Source organism: Nicotiana tomentosiformis, chromosome 9 (assembly GCF_000390325.3).
Source record: "Nicotiana tomentosiformis chromosome 9, ASM39032v3, whole genome shotgun sequence".
Lineage (NCBI taxonomy): Eukaryota > Viridiplantae > Streptophyta > Magnoliopsida > Solanales > Solanaceae > Nicotiana > Nicotiana tomentosiformis.
This window is the reverse complement of record NC_090820.1, coordinates 58,356,386-58,375,345: the sequence shown is the minus strand read 5'-3', so window position 1 is coordinate 58,375,345 and position 18,960 is coordinate 58,356,386. Positions and strand designations below refer to the sequence as shown.

Sequence of the window (18,960 nt, the reverse complement as noted above, 5' to 3'; positions counted from 1 at the left end):
TACTATGTACATGCTGTAACTTAACACTCCCCCTCAAGCCGGTGCATACAAATCATATGTACCGAGCTTGTTACATATATAACTAATACGAGGACCAGTGAGAGACTTGGTAAAAATATCTGCAAGTTGATCATTTGACCTCACAAACTTTGTAGCAATCTCTCCTGAAAGTATCTTTTCTCTGACGAAGTGACAATCAATCTCAATGTGTTTAGTTCTCTCATGGAACACCGGATTTGATGCAATATGAAGGGCAGCTTGATTATCGCACACAAGTTCCATCCGACTGATTTCACCAAATTTCAACTCCTTGAGCAATTGTTTGGTCCAAACTAGTTCACATGTTGCCATAGCCATTGCTCGATATTCTGCTTCTGCACTAGACCGAGCAACTACATTCTGTTTCTTGCTCTTCCAGGACACCAAATTTCCTCCTACTAAAACACAATATCCAGACGTAGAACGTCTATCAGAAGGTGATCCTGCCCAATCAGCATCTGAGTATCCAATGATCTGCTCATGACCTCGATCCTCAAAGAGTAACCCTTTGCCTGGAGCCGATTTTATATATCGAATAATGCGGACAACTGCATCCCAATGACTATCACAGGGAGAACTCATAAACTGACTTACAACACTCACAGGATAGGAAATGTCGGGTCTAGTTACTGTGAGATAATTTAATTTTCCAACCAGCCGCCTATAGCTTGCAGGATCGCTAAGCGGCTCCCCCTGTCCTGGCATAAGTTTAGAATTCGGATCCATCGGAGTGTCAACAGGTCTGCAACCTATCATCCCCGTCTCCTCAAGAATATCTAAAGCATATTTTCTTTGAGAAATAACAATACCTGAGCTAGACTGGGCAACCTCAATACCCAGAAAGTACTTCAATCTGCCTAGATCCTTAGTTTGGAAGTGCTGGAAGAGATGCTGCTTCAGATTGGTAATACCATCCTGATCATTGCCAGTAATAACAATATCATCAACATAGACTACCAGATAAATACAGAGACTTGAAGCAGAGTGCCGATAAAACACAGAGTGATCAGCTTCACTACGAATCATGCCAAACTCCTGGATAACCGCGCTGAACTTACCAAACCAGGCTCGAGGAGACTGCTTTAGACCATAAAGTGACCGACGCAAGCGACATACAAGGCCACGAGACTCCCCCTGAGCAACAAAACCAGGTGGTTGCTCCATATAAACCTCATCCTCAAGATCACCGTGAAGAAAGGCATTTTTAATGTCCAGCTGATAGAGAGGCCAATGACGAACCGCAGCCATGGATAGAAAAATGCGGACTGAAGCCACTTTAGCCACGGGAGAGAAGGTATCACTGTAATCGAGCCCAAATATCTGAGTATATCCTTTGGCAACAAGACGGGCCTTAAGTCGATCAATCTGTCCATCGGGACCAACTTTGACTGCATAAACCCAACGACAACCAACAGTAGATTTACCTGAGGGAAAGAGGAACAAGCTCCCAAGTACCACTTGTATGTAAAGCAGACATCTCGTCACTCATAGCCTGTCGCCATCCTGGATGAGACAACGCTTCACCTGTAGACTTAGGGATGGAAACCGAGGACAAAGAAGATATAAAAGCATAATGGGGAGATGACAGGCGATGATAGCTCAAACCGACATAATGAGGATTAGGGTTAAGTGTGGTCCGTATACCTTTCCGAAGTGCAATCGGTGTACTAGGAGCAGGATCCGCAGCAGGAGCAGGGTCAGGTGCAGGACGAGAACCAGTTGGGCCTGATGGAGGACGCAAACGACGATGATAAGTCAAGAGTGGTGTTCCTGTGGCCGGGGAACTAGGGGGAACAACACTAGACTCCTCTGTGGTCGAAGGTGGAGGAGGAGCTATAGTGAACTCCTCAAAGGTCGGTATAGGTAAGACCTCAGATATATCATAGTGGTCAGCAGAGGTAAAGAAAGGTTTAGACTCAAAAAATGTGACGTCAGCTGACATAAGGTACCTACGAAGATCTGGAGAATAACAACGATATCCCTTCTGAACACGAGAATAACCAAGGAAGACACACTTGAGAGCACGGGGAGCTAACTTATCTTTCCCAGGGGCTAAGTTATGAACAAAACACGTGCTCCCAAAAACACGAGGTGGAAGAGAGTACAAGGGTGACTGGGGAAACAATACTGAATGCGGAATCTGATTCTTGATAGGAGATGAAGGCATCCGATTAATCAAATAACAAGCTGTGAGAACTGCATCGCCCCAAAAACGCAACGGAACACGAGATTCAATTAGAAGTGTGCGAGCAGTCTCAATAAGGTGCCTATTCTTTCTCTCAGCAATCCCATTTTGTTGAGGGGTATAAGGACAAGATGTCTGATGAATAATTCCCCGAGAAGTCATAAACTGCTGAAATTGAGAAGATAAATATTCTAAGGCATTATCACTACGAAAAATGCGAATAGAAACACCAAATTGGTTTTTGATTTCAGCACAGAAACTCTGGAATATAGAAAATAACTCAGAACGATCTTTCATTAAGAAAAGCCAAGTACATCTTGAATAATCATCAATGAAACTGACAAAGTAGCGAAACCCCAAGGATGAACTGACTCTACTAGGACCCCATATATCAGAATGAACTAAGGAAAAGATAGACTCTGCATGACTCTCAACACTACGTGAAAAGGAGGCTCGGGTATGTTTCCCAAGTTGACACGACTCACAATCTAATGTAGACAAACTAGATAAACTAGGCACCATCTTCTGAAGTTTGGATAAACTCGGATGTCCTAAACGTCTGTGGATTAGATCTGGAGGATCTGTAACAAGACATGTTGTGGAAGGACTGAGTGAGTTAAGGTAGTAAAGGCCTTCTGATTCACGTCCGGTACCAATTGTCTGTCCCGTACTGCGGTCCTGCATAATAAAAGAATCGTCAATAAAATATATACCACAATGGAGGGCACGAGTCAAACGACTAACAGATGCAAGACTAAAAGGACAGCCAGGGACATAAAGAACGGAATCTAGGGTGATAGAAGACAAGGGATTAGCTTGTCCAACTCCTTTTGCCTTAGTTTGACATCCATTGGCTAAAGTAACAGTGGGAAGAGACTGTGAATATACAATATTTGACAAAAGTGATATATTACCAGAGATGTGATCAGAAGCGCCGGAGTCCATGACCCATGGGCCAAGAGTGCTAGACTGGGAAACACAAGCAAAAGAATTACCAGAAAAGGAAGTATCAGTCTGAGCAACTGAGGCTACTTGTGGAGATGTCTGCTTACTTACTCGATACTGAAGGAGCTCATTATATTCTTCTTTAGATAAAGAAAATCCTTGGTTACCTGGAGTCTCGGTCTGAGCAATGTAAGCATTTTTGGGTGGACGACCATGTAAGGAATAACACATTTCACGAGTGTGTCCGAGTTTGTGACAATAAGAACACTTGGGTCTAGATCTTCCAAAACGACCTCCTCCTCGTCTATGCTCCATAGTTTGAGATGCCCGAACATCCATTGTCTGGGATGCAAGAACAGAGGAATCAAGTATCTGTGATGAGATCACTGGTGGACTTGGTGCTGCAGCAAGGCGGAGTAATCGAGAGAATAATTCATCAACTGTCGGGACAGACGGACTAGCCAAAATCTGGTCGCGTACTGAATCAAGATCATTAGGAAGTCCAGCGAGGGTAAGAACGAGAAACATCTTCTGTCGCTGCTCTTGTTGTTTTTCCACACTAGCCGAAACTGGCATCAACTTCTCAAATTCCTCCATGACTGCCTGTACTTGACCCAAGTAAGTAGACATATCCAATTCCTGCTTCTTTAAGTTTGTCATCCGTGAAATCACATCATAGAAGCGAGATATGTCATTAGTGTATAAGGTGCGTGCCTTTGCCCAAACCAAATAACATGTCTGGAATGGACGAAACAAGGGCATCAACTTGGAATCAATAGATCGCCACAAGATGCTACATAACTGAGCATCGATTTTTGCCCAAAGTGCTATTGCCTTTTCATCTCCATCGCTAGACTGTTTGATTAGATGATCTTGAACACCTTGACCTCTACACCATAACTCGACAGATGAAGCCCAAGCTAAGTAGTTTGAACCTCCCATTAGAGGTTCTGAGGTAATAATAGCACTAGAGTTTCCAGAATTCATGTTTCTAGACCCAAAAGCATCAAATCCCAAAGACATTGTTGCAAATTATTACCAAATAGGAGAAAGAATCAACTGTAATCTGCTGAAACAGTGTACGAAAACACAGAAACAGAATACTGAAAACTGTAGCTGCCGGAATAGTACTGTAGCTGCCGGAAAAAACTCAAAGTTATCGGAATGAAATGAAAACAGTAGGGGTAGGATCGGAATTACCAGGCGACCCAACTGTTCTGAAGGAAGATTTTCAAAAAATGGCCGGAAGTGGTCGTACGCGCCGGCGCGTGAGCTCACGCGCGTGAGCTTCTGGTGGCGCGTGGAGGCGCGTGAGGCTGCTTCTGCCGGAGTTGTTCACTGGGGTTTGGTCGCCGGACAGTGACGACTCTTGTGGTAGTGTTGGATTTTGCACAACACTGACTGAGATAAAACAGACGCAAACAGCCTTAAAAAGTCGCCGGAAAAAGACTTCCGGTGACTAATTTCTCTTCCCGGAATCGCTGGAATTTATGCACAGCGATAAATCTCTCACAATTGCTCTGATACCATGTGAGAAGGCACGGGAGAAAATATGTTATTGATATATATTGAATGAATGAATAATACAACACAAGAGCCTTATTTATAGCTATACTATACAAGGACATACTACTCCTCTACCAATGTGGGACACTATGTACATGCTGTAACTTAACAGTTCTGAATGTGACTTATGATTTCAAATGTTTTTTACCAATAAAATTGCATGTCATGTTTTCTCTAGGACTTGTCCCAACTTTTATGCAGTGACCAATGAGACATAATGGGTTGTCATACCTTTTTTCATTTCTTTTTTTCGTTTCACTCAATTATCTTTGCTCTGCAGATTCTTTAGCAGGTATCAGCTAGCCTCACATGTGGCTTCGACTTGTTCCAGACGGATTGGTTGGCCTCCACCTCCGTTCATGGTGGTTAGGTGGTTTTACATTTGTTATCTTTTGTGTACGTGTTGCGTCTCAGCTTTTGACACTTTTAGGAGCTCCATGATGACCTTGTGGGAGTATTAGATGTAATACTTTAATGGGACGTGTATTCATGTTATGGGTCTATGCATCAAATTTTGAGAATCATTTGAGCAATGATGATGCATGATAGATATTATCACATATGGGTTCTCCCTACCCCCTATGTTGTTGGCTGCCGGTTCCGACCCTCCAGTTTATGGTAGTGACACTAGCCTTCCATCCTGTCAAACCCCATGTACGCCAGTCATTATGGAAACTAGATAATTGGCAAATATTCTTGTTTAAAATTGCATGTTCTCCAACTTTCAGCACATCAAAGATGGTGAATTGTTACAACTGTTTCGATTATTTAAAAGAGCGACTGTAAAGTAATTAATCAAAAGTTAATCTATTTACTTTAAAAATGAATAATCTACTAATACAGTTTTTGTTCCTTGAATAAACAACAGTTCTAATTATAATACTGATACCGATTAAATCAGGTAAACTAACTCAAAAAACAAGATGTAAGAATAACTATGGCATTTATAAAAAGGAATAAGCATGTAAATGAGCAATGACAATAACAAAGATGAAGCACAGTACTAACACTCTAGCACCAAGGTTCAACATTGAATGCTACTTAGTTTTCTGCACAAAAGTCACACTAATATCTGCCGAATCAACATCGGATACAAACCTCAATATACGGTCATTTAAAGGCAGACTCTTGTCCTTTAATCGAATCTTCTTCACTGCATATTGCCTCCCATCAAGCTTATTCTTGCACAACACAACGTGACCAAACCCACCCTGACCTAAAATGTAAATAATCAGGAAAACATATTTGTACCAGCACAAATGTGCACATGGGAAAGACTGAAGACGGTTATTAGGCATTCCAAAACGAGCTCATAAATTTGAGTGTGCAGCAATGCTGTGAATAATATTAGGATCAAGCTATCCCAAACTCGTCTCACTACAAGCCACTAACTTTTGGTCTAGGTCTAAGCGTATCCCATTTTGTATATAATAAATGAGTATGAATATCAAAAGGGACCTCGTTTCCAAGTTTATATAAGAAGAAAATTATTGCACACACAAATTATTCTTGGTTCAGCTTAACCAGTCCTCTATACAAGGGCGAATGTCCTGCTAAATCCAGGAAAAGAGGGCTACCAACATTCTGTTTTGATATTACAAAAGAAACTGTACAACCCAGCCATACATCCACCATTACAACGTTTAAAATCTACATTAGTGAGTGTGATGCTACAAATATTACCTTATGTGTTACTGTTTCTAAATGTCTGAACTCTGAAGCTTAATCTTATGAGCACTGTTCAATATACAAATAATTTATGTGCATTTCGTATTATCATTTTGCTTTGGAGGTTTCGAACAAGACAGGCTCACGTAAATATACAAAAAGAAACATTAACTCAAGCGAGAAAATTATAGCGATGAACCTGGATGAGGTCTCCTCACAAGCCTTTCAGTTAAGGATTGACAAAACATCACAAAAAGATTGGGTGTCATTCCTAGAGATCATGTCTTTTTGCAAGGTTTTTTACTTTTTGGTGTACTTCATATATACGGGCATGTTTTATGCCCTTATTTTAATGAAATTTATTACTTTATAAAAAAAACGTACTAGGATGTTTATCGGGCGTTTTTATCAAAGACACCAATTGTAGAATGAGACTGCAGCAGTGCAGCAAATCGAATACATTTCTCTTTTTTCTTTTTTTTCTTTTTTTAACTACCATAAAAAATAGAGGAGAACAAATTGCTTATTGTGACAGCGATTAATAGTTTATATTTTCTTCAAAATGATAGATGCATCGCTAAAGGTTAGAAATAAGAGAAAAGCACATAAGCTGGAAAAACTTTCACTCACCTAGGGGTTGGAGCTCCTCAAAGTCATTCAAATAACGAGAGTTTTGAGGAGGTGAAGAATTCTGCCCTTCAAATTCAGATGAAGCTTTCCAAAATTGTGAGAGCTTTGATGACACCTATTAAGTTCATTTGTTGGAAATTACAATACTACTGTCAACAACATGGACGTACAACTGACGCAAAAAAGAAGCCAGTCAAGAAAAAAACAATAAACTTTACCTTATGTGCTTGAAAAACACGATCAAAAGTCCCATCAAAAATTGAAGAAGGTTTGCTTGCCAAATCTTGTACACGTTTGGAGACAATCTTAAAGATAAGTCATTTTCAGAGGCAATAAAAATTTTATTAGATTTAATTGTAGTAATGACCTAGTGAATTAAATGAAGAACAAAAACTTAAGCAGAAAATCATAAAAAATAACTAGATTAAGTTGATCATACCCCAAGGTCAAAGAGCTCTGATGTTACTTCTGGCAAAGCATCAGATAGCGGTCCTTTAGCGCCGCAGGCAAGCCGAAGCAAGTGTGCCTAAAGAAGCAAAGTTTAAAGCATCTTTATAGTTAATTCGGAAAGGGATGAAATTAAAAATTGGCTTCATAAGAAGTGGAAGACAATTCAGGAGGAGAAGTTCTCTAGGCTCTTTTCATATTCTACCAACCCAAGAGCCAAATGTATTACCTCCATTCCATCCTGTCCTCTTATCATTTCTACACCAAACCAGAAAAACACTAGAAGATGCTTTAGTTTTGTTTCCAGCATTTAAAAAAAATTCACTTGTACTTTCAAAAGAATGCTAGGCTAGAGGGAGGTACCAGAATGAGGTCTTTTTCTAGAGTGTGGGGTAAATGGTCCAGGACCAGAGATCCAGAGGACACCAGTTCTGAAGGTTTAGGTTCAGTTTCCCGCTGAGCATCACCGCTGTCTGATATATTCCCTTCCAAAAAAATATTCTGTAAGAGAGTTGTGATGTTAGAGAGCACATCCTTCAAGATGGACAAAAATATCCTTAACATCGACAGTAGATCTAACAATTGAGCTAGCCACTGAAAATATAGCAAGAAATGGATAATAAAATATTGGCATCAGAAGGTCGAAAAAGGGAAAAAGACTAATACGTCGGTGATTTGAACTGATTGCTCCTGTGCAATCTTTAAAAAAAGCTATTTTTCCACTAAATGGATAAAATTTTCCATTTTAAAAGTGAAACTTTCATTTTTGTTGATAAAAGTAATAAATTTCATTTAAGAAGGGGCTTAAAAAAGTCCCCGTACACAAGGAGTATACAAAAAAGCAGAAACAAAAATAAATCTTTTATACTCCCTCCGTTTCAATTTCTGTGAACATTTTGACTGGCCAGGAGTTTAAGAAAAAAGAGAAGACTTTTGAACTTGTGGTGTAAAATGAGGCACATATATTTTGTGTGGCTATAAATCATTGCATAAAGGTAAATTGTTTCCAAATATGGAAAGGGGTCATTCTTTTTGGCACGGATTAAAAGGAAATAGGTTCATATAAATTAAAACGGAGGGAGTATAAATTTACCTTGCACATGACATGGTCTTCAGTTGATTCATCCGTATAACTTTTACTCAAATCACTACAACTTTTACTCTCGCCTACACTCTCTTCTTCAAGATCATCCAATTTCATTTCAGCCTTACGCAAAGAGTCTTGCTTTGCTGCTTCATTCAATGCTGGCTTCACAATTTGGTCAATTTTCTTTTGCTGATTGTCATATTCATGTGTGAGACCTTCTGATACATGGGACTGCACCAAAGAGTCTATGCAACCAGTATCATTCATTCCCAGGCTCCAATGCCACGACTCACCTGAGCCACTAAAAAGATCTAGAAAGCCATATACAAATTGTCCACCAAAAGAACAGGTATCGCCAGATGAAGCTGTCGCATCCTTACAAGTCAATTGGCTGGTAATATCTGTCGACTGGCATGAAACCTGAAACAAATAAAATGCACTTGGACAAATTCCAAATATCTCTAGGATAATGGTATCAACTTTTTAGGCATCATGCATTTCCAACTAAAATGGTACACCACCAACATTGCACATTAAAGAACTAAAACAAAGAGGAGACAGTTGTGTGCTTCCTATGCTCTGCTATGAAAAAGGAACAGAATACTACTTTGCTGCAGTTAAAAAAGCAATTATGAAAGCAAGACAGCTTACAGATCCATGCAAATGCTCCTGTGGAACAATTTCAGACAAGAATTCTTGAGCAGCTTCAACCAAATTGTAGATCATTACACGCCCTTCTCGAGCATTGGAGCTGGCCTGGGATGGTTTAAAAGTTATAAGTGAGATAACACGAAAGTTGTAGGTATTAGCCAAACAACTCAGTGTAGTTAAAACAAAGGCCGTAAAAGAAAAGACATGAGCGCATCAAAATGCTTGTTAGCAGCCTACATTACTTTAATAAAGCAGGTAAACCTTTATTTACTTGAACCAAGTATGCGAGGATAAGCCAGAAAACACTCTGCATGAAATGATTCACAGAAAGTCGCAAAGCCCGATATTATGCATCTCATTAAACGCAACGATGAGTAGAGGAAATGATCAACTGTAATAAAACTTCCAAATTCATTGATCTACCTGCACGAGTTTCACAAGTGTAGGGATGTTGTAAATAAATCTGGAAGTTGACATACTGGAAAAAGAAGCTCCTTAGACCAACGAGCAACTAACCTTCACTAACCAAAATGTGAGCATTGAGAAATACAGCAAATATGTCTATCCTAACCAAACACCAATTTAGTACTGCATGTTGACTATGTTTCAAGTAACAGGATTCATGCTTCTTATTAATACTATTACAGCAATAGAACCCAATTATCATCTTAATAAAACCAACATATCCTTAAGAACAGAGTACAAACACAGAAAAACAACCTGGAAAGAACGCAATTTAGAAGCCACACTTAATAGTCCTATAAAACAATGATATTAGCCATAGAATTTTAGACATGCCTTGAGCACGTAATATCACGGTTAATCTTCTCAAACTACTATTCTCATCATAGAGTCAAAGGTGTTCCTAGGAATTGTAGTGATATTTGTACTGGGAAAGCCTGAGAAGAGGAGAGAAAGCAACCAGTCATTCGGATATTGAGAAAGCAACCAACCAGCAGCTGCTACAGCAGATCAGGTATTGTTATTGTAGTTAAGATCATAAGTGCTAAGAAAAATGACCTTGGGCCCAACCCAAGCCAAAAGCGAGCTGAAGCGGTGAGGATTGCCCTAGACAACATCTCATTCCCTCCACCAAATGGGACACCTAACAATAAGTAAAGCTAATGTTGGAGCATGGACTACATGTGATCACTCTGTGCCCATGGCCACGCCTACAAAACCTTTTACAAGGAGTCAAGCTAAGGAGCTTTTTTTTTTTGGTTAGTGTCAAGCTAAGGAGCTGTAGGCGCTGGAATGATGATCAAGAGGTTGGGAGCGTCAATGAATCATTTAGAGAAGTCCCTTTCATACTATACATTGCTACTATGGAAGGAGGGATATGATGGGGAGCTTTGCGTGGAGCTGTAGAAAAGAGCCTTGGATCACAAATTGCAGCTGCAGTTTCTGAACCGGTAGAAGAGAGCCGCGATCGTAGAGTTCAAGTCGCGACCCCATAAAAAGACTTAGTGAACCGCAATCGCAGAAGGCAAGGCGCAAACACGGAGGGGCACCTAGGCGCAGAAGACCGTGATAGCGGAGACATGGCTGCGATTGCTTAAACCAGTCAAACTTAGCTTGACCGCGATAGCAGAGATACTTGTGGAGAGATGGTTTTTATCCAAAATGGCTAATGATGTTTTAAGGCTATCTTTGGTGATGAAAATGAAGAATCTATGTTAAATTTTATTAATTTTGGCCAAGATCATGTTTTAGAGCTCAAGTCGAAACATATGGACTTAATTTCAAGAAGCGCAAGAAGTCCAAGAAGCTCAAGATTGATTTCAAGAAGCCAAGATTCATTCTAGTTTCTTTTCCTCGTAGAATAGGGATTTACTTTCCTTGTCTTTAGATATTTTATTTCCTTAATAGAATAGGAATTGTAGTCATCAAAGAAGAGATCCTAGGCCTATATAAAGGGTTTTCATGCCTTGTAGAGTAGAAATTCACGTTTTTGAGGTTTGCCCTAGTTTTACAATAGAGTGTTTTTCTCTATTTTGTCTTCTTTATCCTTGTTTTTGGTTCCAAGCAAGGTGGTGATAGTCTTTATCTTGTTTTCAATTGCGTGTGGTGTTTCTTTATCACGTTAATTGATTCCACGTGATGACTTTAGGAACTTGTTTAGTTCTTGATCTTTCAAGAACACGTTTTTAAGAACACATTTCTTGATCTAAATTCGTTCTTTTGATATCATAGAATCATAACTTTCATTGAACTGGTGCAGCATCAATATTTACTTGTTTTGAATGAATAACTAGTCTTTCTTGTAGTTCAGATCATCATCCTTCACCTTGTTTTTGAATCATCAGATTCCAAGTCCTAAAACTTGAGATACGTTGTTTCTTGAAGCCGGTCCACAAACTACGTTTTCGTTTCAAGATCTTAATCCTAGTCGGTTGGTTCTTTGTTAACTCGAAGAATCACATCAATTTGGTATTAGAGCAGCAGGTGGTGAACCTAATATGCAAGCAAGAAAAGGTCGTTGGGTTCAAGAAGATTAAGAAACGAGACAACATAAATCTCTTTTCCACACTAGATGTACCTCCCATGGAAAAGTTTGTTCGTTGATCATTGATCGTGGGAGTCACATAAATATTGTTTCTGAAGAGATGGTTTCCAAACTCGGGTTGTCAACCAAACCTCATCCATATCCTTACAGCATTGAAGTTGAAGATGATGATGGTTTAGAGGTAACTCGTCAATGCCTAGTATCTTTTTCTATTAGCAAGATCTATAAAGACCAGATTTGGTGTGATGTAGTGAAGTTGGATGCTTGTCACTTATTACTTGGAAGATCATGGGTGTATGATAGGTGTGCTAAATATGATGAAAACCTTAACACCTATTCTTCTACAAAGGATGAACGTAAGATTATTTTAGTACCATTGAATCTCAAAGAAATTGTTAAAAATCTGAAGCTCAATGATGATTCTTTTCTGACCAAATTACAAATAATTGGTCCAATCAATAGAGAAAAGTCTTTGAACGTTGTTCCAATAAAGGAGGAGGAGCATGAACTGCATCTACTAGTTGAGGATTTACCTCCGAAGTTTGATGATGACCCGTTGGAGCATCCCATATGTGAGCTTAACTTTTCACCTAATAGAGATGCTCAACATAATATTAATTTGATTGTTGATTATATCCTTCCAAACGAGGCAACATATTGCATTAATCTAGAAGTTCATGAAATTTTGCAAACACAAGAGAAAAGGTTGCTTAAAAAGGAGTCCATAACTGAGGGTTTGAGTTCATATTTTGTGCCAGCTTTTTTCTTGCCCCTAAAGGACGAATATTTTCAAGAATATGCAAGATAAAGAGATCTCAACACAAATTCCATTAATTGTTATGATCTAGTTAAATATGATAGCGTTGTTGCTGATGAATTCTCAAGAAGATATACTTCGATTTCCAAGAAAGATCCAAAGGTACTTGAATTTGATTCTTCTATGGGTTTTCGTGGTACTAAATCGACTTTTTTGGGCATATCCTATAAGCACCACATTGACATAGAGAAGTTCAAGATTCTTGAAGATCAAAAGAAAATAACTTATGGTTATGGATTAGTGTTTAAAAATCGATTTAAGAGGACTCGTTTTAGAAATATTGGTACAAAGTTACGATTGAGAAAGTGGGATTTAGTTCGGCCACATGCTAAAGTTTGTTACAACAGGATGAAGCTTTTTGATAGGTTAGAAAAATGCAACTTAGAGCCTGGAGAATATGAGTTCAACAAAATCATGGAAGTTGTCGATCTTGTGCTATTTGTGGAGCCTTTAGACTCGAGGACGAGTCTATCTCAACCAGGGGAGAATGATGAAAATGAAGAATCTATGTTAAAATTTATTAATTTTGGCCAAGATCATGTTTTAGAGCTCAAGTCGAAACATATGGACTTAATTTCAAGAAGCGCAAGAAGTCCAAGAAGCTCAAGATTGATTTCAAGAAGCCAAGATTCTCGACATAGGTTCATAGCTTTCTAGGCTTAGCAGGATACTACTGGATGTTCGTAGAGGGTTTTTCTTCCCTTTCGTCACCATTGACAAAGTTGACACAGAAAGCAACTAAGTTTCAGTGGACAGAGGCTTGCGAGCAGAGTTTTCAAGAGCTTAAGAACAGGTTGACCTCAGTGCCAGTTCTAGCACTTCCAGATGGTTATGCCATGTATTGTGATGCCTCAGGTGTCGGGTTAGGATGTGTCCTGATGCAACATGGGAAGGTAATTGCGTATGCTTCAAGGTAGTTATGGAAGCACGAGTGGAATTATCCGAACCACGACCTCGAATTAGCTGCAGTTGTCCATGCACTTAAGATATGGCGGCATTATTTATATGGCGTTCGTGTTGATGTATTTACAGATCATAAAAGCTTGCAATATATCTTCAAGCAGAAAGAATTGAATTTGCGACAGAGGCGATGGCTTGAGTTATTGAAATATTACGATGTTAACATTCTCTACCATTCAGGCAAAGCTAATGTGGTAGCAGATGCCTTATGTCGACGATCTATGGGTAGCTTAGCACGTGTAGAGTCCGAAAAAAGACAATTAACTAGAGAGATTCATCAATTGGCTTGTTTTGGGGTTCAGTTAGTAGACTCTGACGATGGTGGAGTTGTATTCCAAAATACTGCAAAATCATCTCTCACAGCTAAAGTAAAGGAGAGGCAGTACGAGGACCCAGAGTTGGTCGAGTTGAGAAAGCGAGTTCCACAGCAGAAGAAGCCATTGTTAGAGCTCAAGGGAGATGAAGTTCTAAGATATAGGGGTCGCCTACGTCTTCCAGATGTAGCAGATTTTTAAAATATGATTTATTTTATTCCTTTTAGAATAAGGATTTTCCTTTTAGTAGGATTCTAGTTTATTTTCCTTGTGGAATAGGGATTTTACTTTCCTTGTCTTTAGAGATTTTATTTCCTTATTAGAATAGGAATTGTAGTCATCAAAGAAGAGACCATATGCCTATATAAAGGATTCTCATGCCTTGTAGAGTAGAAATTCCCCTAGTTTTACAATATAGTGTTTTTCTCTATTTTGTCTTCTTTATCCTTGTTTTTGGTTCCAAGCAAGGTGGTGATAGTCTTTATCTTGTTTTCAATTGTGTGTGCACGTTAATTGATTCCAAGTGGTGACTTTAGGAACTTGTTTAGTTCTTAATCTTTCAAGAACACGTTTCTTGATCTAAATTCGTTCTTTTGATATCATAGAATCATAACTTTCATTGAACTGGTGCAGCATCAATATTTACTTGTTTTGAATGAGTAACTAGTCTTTCTTGTAGTTCAGATCGTCATCTTTCACCTCGTTTTTGAATCATCAGATTTCGAGTCCTAAAACTTGAGATATGTTGTTTCTTGAAACTGGTCCACAAACTACGTTTTCGTTTCAAGATCTTGATCCTGGTCGGTTGGTTCTTTGTTAACTCGAAAAATCACATCATTTGGGTTATTTTGGGCAATCTATGTAAATAATTAACCTAGCTATAAACTCTAAAGCCCTTGTTCATTTCCTTAGCTTGGACAAAAGTTAGTATGACTTTTAGTTTGAATTTAGTGAGAATTTCTTAGGTGATCTCTTAATTGCTACTTGATTTGCCATAGAATTTGCAAGAGTGATCAATCTTTTGAGGATTTTACTTGTATAGGTGCATACTTGATTCTAGTAGAGGTGATTAGGATTGTCTTCTAATTCTAACTAATGACGGTATCTTATTAAGCTTTGTGTCTAACTTCTATCTCTTTTACGTGCTTTGATCTTCCCTTGTTCTTGTATTTCAATTGTTATCAACATAGGTGATTAGCATGTGGCAGACAATTGTTATAGGTCACTCCGCATAAAAGGATTGAGGTAAGAGAAAGATATTGTATTAGTAGAAAAGCACTTGTACAAATAGAACTTAATCCTAAATACAAAGGGAAAGGATCAGAATGACAGGGAACAGAAAGGAAACAATATTGTCAAGCATACACTTTGGGCAAGATGAAGCCTTGTAGGAAAATGAAATGGAAGCAAGAACCTTCCATAAGCAAAATAGTACTTGAATGAATCTATTTCAACCCCCCACCCCAGATTTGGATTCGACTTTTGAGTCTTTCAATAATTAACCAATTTAACCTTTCAAATATGTATTATGTATTAAACTTCATTTAAACGAATAAAGTGGAATAGTAACGGAGAATTCATGTTGTCAAACCCAACTTTCTTAGGGATTGAGGGGTAGTTTATTGATTTGAATGATTGATCGTAGCTCACAGCAACTACAGCCCCTCGGTCTCCCATTTTTTGGCATCTGTCAATTCAGTAGAATATCATAGTGCAATTTGTACTTATTTTTAGCCGCACAATTTAGTACAGCATAAACTCTAAGCCTATTAAATATGCCAATCATCAGCTTTATTTCCATCTTGCTGGGAGTTTTAGTCTGAAATTCCTAAATGCAATGACTCCCAACTAAGCATAAAAGCAAGTAGTCGGACTGAACCAACAATAACAACGATACGAGTTGGGAAAAGATGACAGTGTTACTAATTAAAAGCCATTCTCTACCTGATCATAAAGCAAAGACAAAAGGTTGTTAGCGTCAGCTTTGGATAAACCTTTCTCTGGTATTATCTGAAGCTTTGGGGTCTTGTATGGATACCCAGGCAAACACCTAAAATATAAAAGGAACAAAGACAGGATGAAATTAGAAGAAATGAATACCCAGAAAAGAATAGACAACAGAGCACAAAAAGGCACATAAAAGTGCAGCCTGTTAACCTCACTGAAAGAATAGCTGACACATCTGAATCTTCATAGCCAGCATCCTTTGAGTATGGCCTGTTAATTCATGCGTAGAACTTTGGTACAAACGAATAAAGACAGTACAGTGGAGTTTTATGAGTATTTCTAATGTCCAAAACCTGAGCTTGATATGAAGCTGTGAAGGTGACTCTGAAACAACTTCACAATCTTCTTGAAATATGGCACACCTAAACATTCCGTGAATCAATGAGTAAGGCCATGTATAGAAATAAATATTTCTTTCTAGATAAATTATCAATTGAAGAAAGGTTAGAGTAGAGAAAAATAGAGAACTGGAAGGCCAAAAACACTATAGCTTCTCAATCTCAGTATAATTCAGCAAAAGATAAACTACTAATTATGCAACTGATTTGCACCAAATAGATGCAAAGAAAATCATGCTATTTCCCCACACGCATATAATTAGCAGAAGATGCTCTACAAAATTTTAGTCATCCCATTCCTGGAAAATGCACCAAACAATTGTTAAAATTGCATTTGGAAAAAAGCTACAGAGTAATAGAATTGGAATAGGCTGGGCTATGCCAGCATAAAATAAGGAACATTCCAGAATATTTCATAAAACCAGGGACCTGAATTGGACAGGTCGAGCAATTACTCTCCACATACTTTATCATAGAAAATATGGCCGATAGATGACGTACATTCAGTAGCATAAAAGAGTTTATTCCATACTCGAAACATTTTGCTGTTAAGGGCAAATATTTGAGCACTCAAATAGACGAGTGAATGAACAGTTTGGACTGACACTCCTTTGTTGACTCTGCATAAACCTTGGTTAGGGATTTACTCCTTTTTGTGTTCAGATGCATCCCTTCTGTGGAATCACATATCCTTTTTCCCTCGAGAAAATCAATGGAGACAAAAACAAAATTTTATAGCATTATTCACCAGTTCTACTCTTTTCGTTTTCGAAGGATATTTTGTCAAAATCCTTGACAAGAGACCCGGAAAAAAGAAAAGAATGTTCCATATTAAGGAAAGAAGAGGGTCCTGTTGATATCTCCACCAAAGCTATTACAATACATCAAGATAGCTATGTCTATAATGGCCCGTCACTCCAGTACAACATTTTAAATTGGACAAAAATGGTGAGGAAAGAGAGCACAGTACACCATTTCATAGACAGGACAGGAATGAATCTAATCACTAGTCAGTGCCAGGTCGCGCCTGGGATTTGGCTTTCGAATACAAGGAGGATAAATCCAATTTCAAATCTGATTCGTCCCTAGAAATTCCATTAAAGTCTGCAGGCATGCTTCGAAACAGTTAGTTAATATTTCTTGAGTAAATAGCAAGTAAAGATAATCCGGAAGATTACGGTCCAATTAGTGTAAAATAGTAATCTGCAATTGTCAGATTCATAGAAGGATCAATATTACAACTTTACCACTATATAGATCCTAGTTATTAGTAAGTCTTATTGATACTGGGACAAACTGTAGAGAATACCACAACCTCAATATGAAGGTTGTATTGACAGTGTTCCTGGAAAGTAGTTACTCTTTACTGCCCTTGCTAGGGCATTTGACCAAGACACTCATTTATACAACAGTTTTAATCCTTTTTGTAATCAATAGGTGAGTTGAGTTAAAGAAGTATAAGCTTACAATGCAGTGAGCTCTTCGGCAAGCAATTCAGAATTACCGTCACCAATCGAATTGTGATCTTTGGATTTGGATGACTTGTTGCGCCGCCCTACTCCACCACTCTTCCTCTTCTTCTTCTTTGAACTTTGCCCCATCCTGAGATTTGCCCGAATGGAGGCCAACAATTGAGCAGTTCGATCGTGGTCCTTCTATCTTCTTTTCCTTTAACGCTTTAGCTTTGTATAATGGTAAAATCGGGCTCCACCTAAATCGAGGCAAGGTCTCACCGAGTTAGGGTCGGGCATGACGCCTCCCTCGATAATATTGGGGTTATAATCCGGGATCGATCCACGTCCAAAAGACTTTGGAAAGCGTTGTCACGCAACCAAGCACCACCAACACAAGGCCGTAATAGAATGGTCGGATATCACGACATGAATGTCAGCACGTATCGATGGAAAATAATCAATTAGTTAAACAGAATATTTTTTAACTTTTACATAATTGTACCTAAAATAGGATTCTCGTACTACATAAAGGGGTCTAACTATTCATTAAACACATTATAACACGCATCCCAAAGCAATACACTATTATTTTCACTCTTATTCATAGCTCTTTTTCTTGTTCATCAGTACTCGCTATTGTGAACCCGGATCGAGGGTGAATATTTCACTAAGACTGGAATCCTCCTCCTCACGTGGTTTGAATTTACTATATCTTTATTTGTTCAATCTAACTCAAGTTATCGTTTTGTATCAAATTAATCCGCGTATCCTTAAAATCACTTACAAATTGAATTGTTATAAAGATATAATAAATTCCAAGTGGTGACTTTAGAAACTTGTTTAGTTCTTGATCTTTCAAGAACACGTTTCTTGATCTAAATTCGTTCTTTTGATATCATAGAATCATATCTTTCATTGAACTGGTGCAGCATCAATATTTACTTATTTTGAATGAGTAACTAGTCTTTCTTGTAGTTCAGATCGTCATTTTTCACCTCGTTTTTGAATCATGAGATTCTGAGTCCTAAAACTTGAGATACGTTGTTTCTTGAAACCGGTCCACAAACTACGTTTTCGTTTCAAGATCTTGATCCTGGTCGGTTGGTTCTTTGTTAACTCGAAGAATCACATCAATTTGGTATTAGAGCAGCAGGTGGTGAACCTAATATGCAAGCAAGAAAAGGTCGTTGGGTTCAAGAAGATTAAGAAACGAGACAACATAAATCTCTTTTCCACACTAGATGTACCTCCTATGAAAAAGTTTGTTCGTTGATCATTGATTGTGGGAGTCACATAAATATCGTTTCTGAAAAGATGGTTTCCAAACTCGGCTTGTCAACCAAACT

At 38.5% G+C, this 18,960-nt stretch overlaps 1 protein-coding gene across 17 annotated transcripts in view; it reads right to left on the bottom strand.

Annotated features, from left to right (window-relative positions):
* The window catches only part of LOC104105109 (eIF-2-alpha kinase GCN2), a 78,221-nt gene extending 60,293 nt beyond the window's left edge, over positions 1 to 17,928 (bottom strand). For 4 of the 17 annotated variants that reach the window (XR_011410817.1, XM_070184376.1, XM_070184375.1 and 1 more), the window contains exons 1-12: positions 17,628 to 17,919; positions 16,116 to 16,184; positions 15,973 to 16,032; positions 15,760 to 15,865; positions 9,490 to 9,525; positions 9,219 to 9,323; positions 8,574 to 8,987; positions 7,844 to 7,981; positions 7,473 to 7,559; positions 7,252 to 7,338; positions 7,034 to 7,148; positions 5,834 to 5,951 (exon numbers count right to left, since the gene is read on the bottom strand). Coding sequence is in view for 12 of the 17 variants with exons in the window: in XM_070184376.1 (XP_070040477.1) it covers positions 5,834 to 5,951; positions 7,034 to 7,148; positions 7,252 to 7,338; positions 7,473 to 7,559; positions 7,844 to 7,981; positions 8,574 to 8,987; positions 9,219 to 9,323; positions 9,490 to 9,525; positions 15,760 to 15,865; positions 15,973 to 16,032; positions 16,116 to 16,184; positions 17,628 to 17,761 (1,469 nt within the window). In the remaining 5 variants the exon portion in view is untranslated. Of the gene's footprint in view, positions 1 to 5,833; positions 5,952 to 7,033; positions 7,149 to 7,251; positions 7,339 to 7,472; positions 7,560 to 7,843; positions 7,982 to 8,573; positions 8,988 to 9,218; positions 9,324 to 9,479; positions 9,735 to 12,257; positions 12,305 to 15,759; positions 15,866 to 15,972; positions 16,033 to 16,115; positions 16,185 to 17,627 lie in introns of those variants that run through there. The other 13 variants (XR_011410815.1, XR_011410816.1, XM_070184374.1 and 10 more) reach the window with 11 other exon arrangements.
* Between the last annotated feature and the right edge of the window lie 1,032 nt (positions 17,929 to 18,960).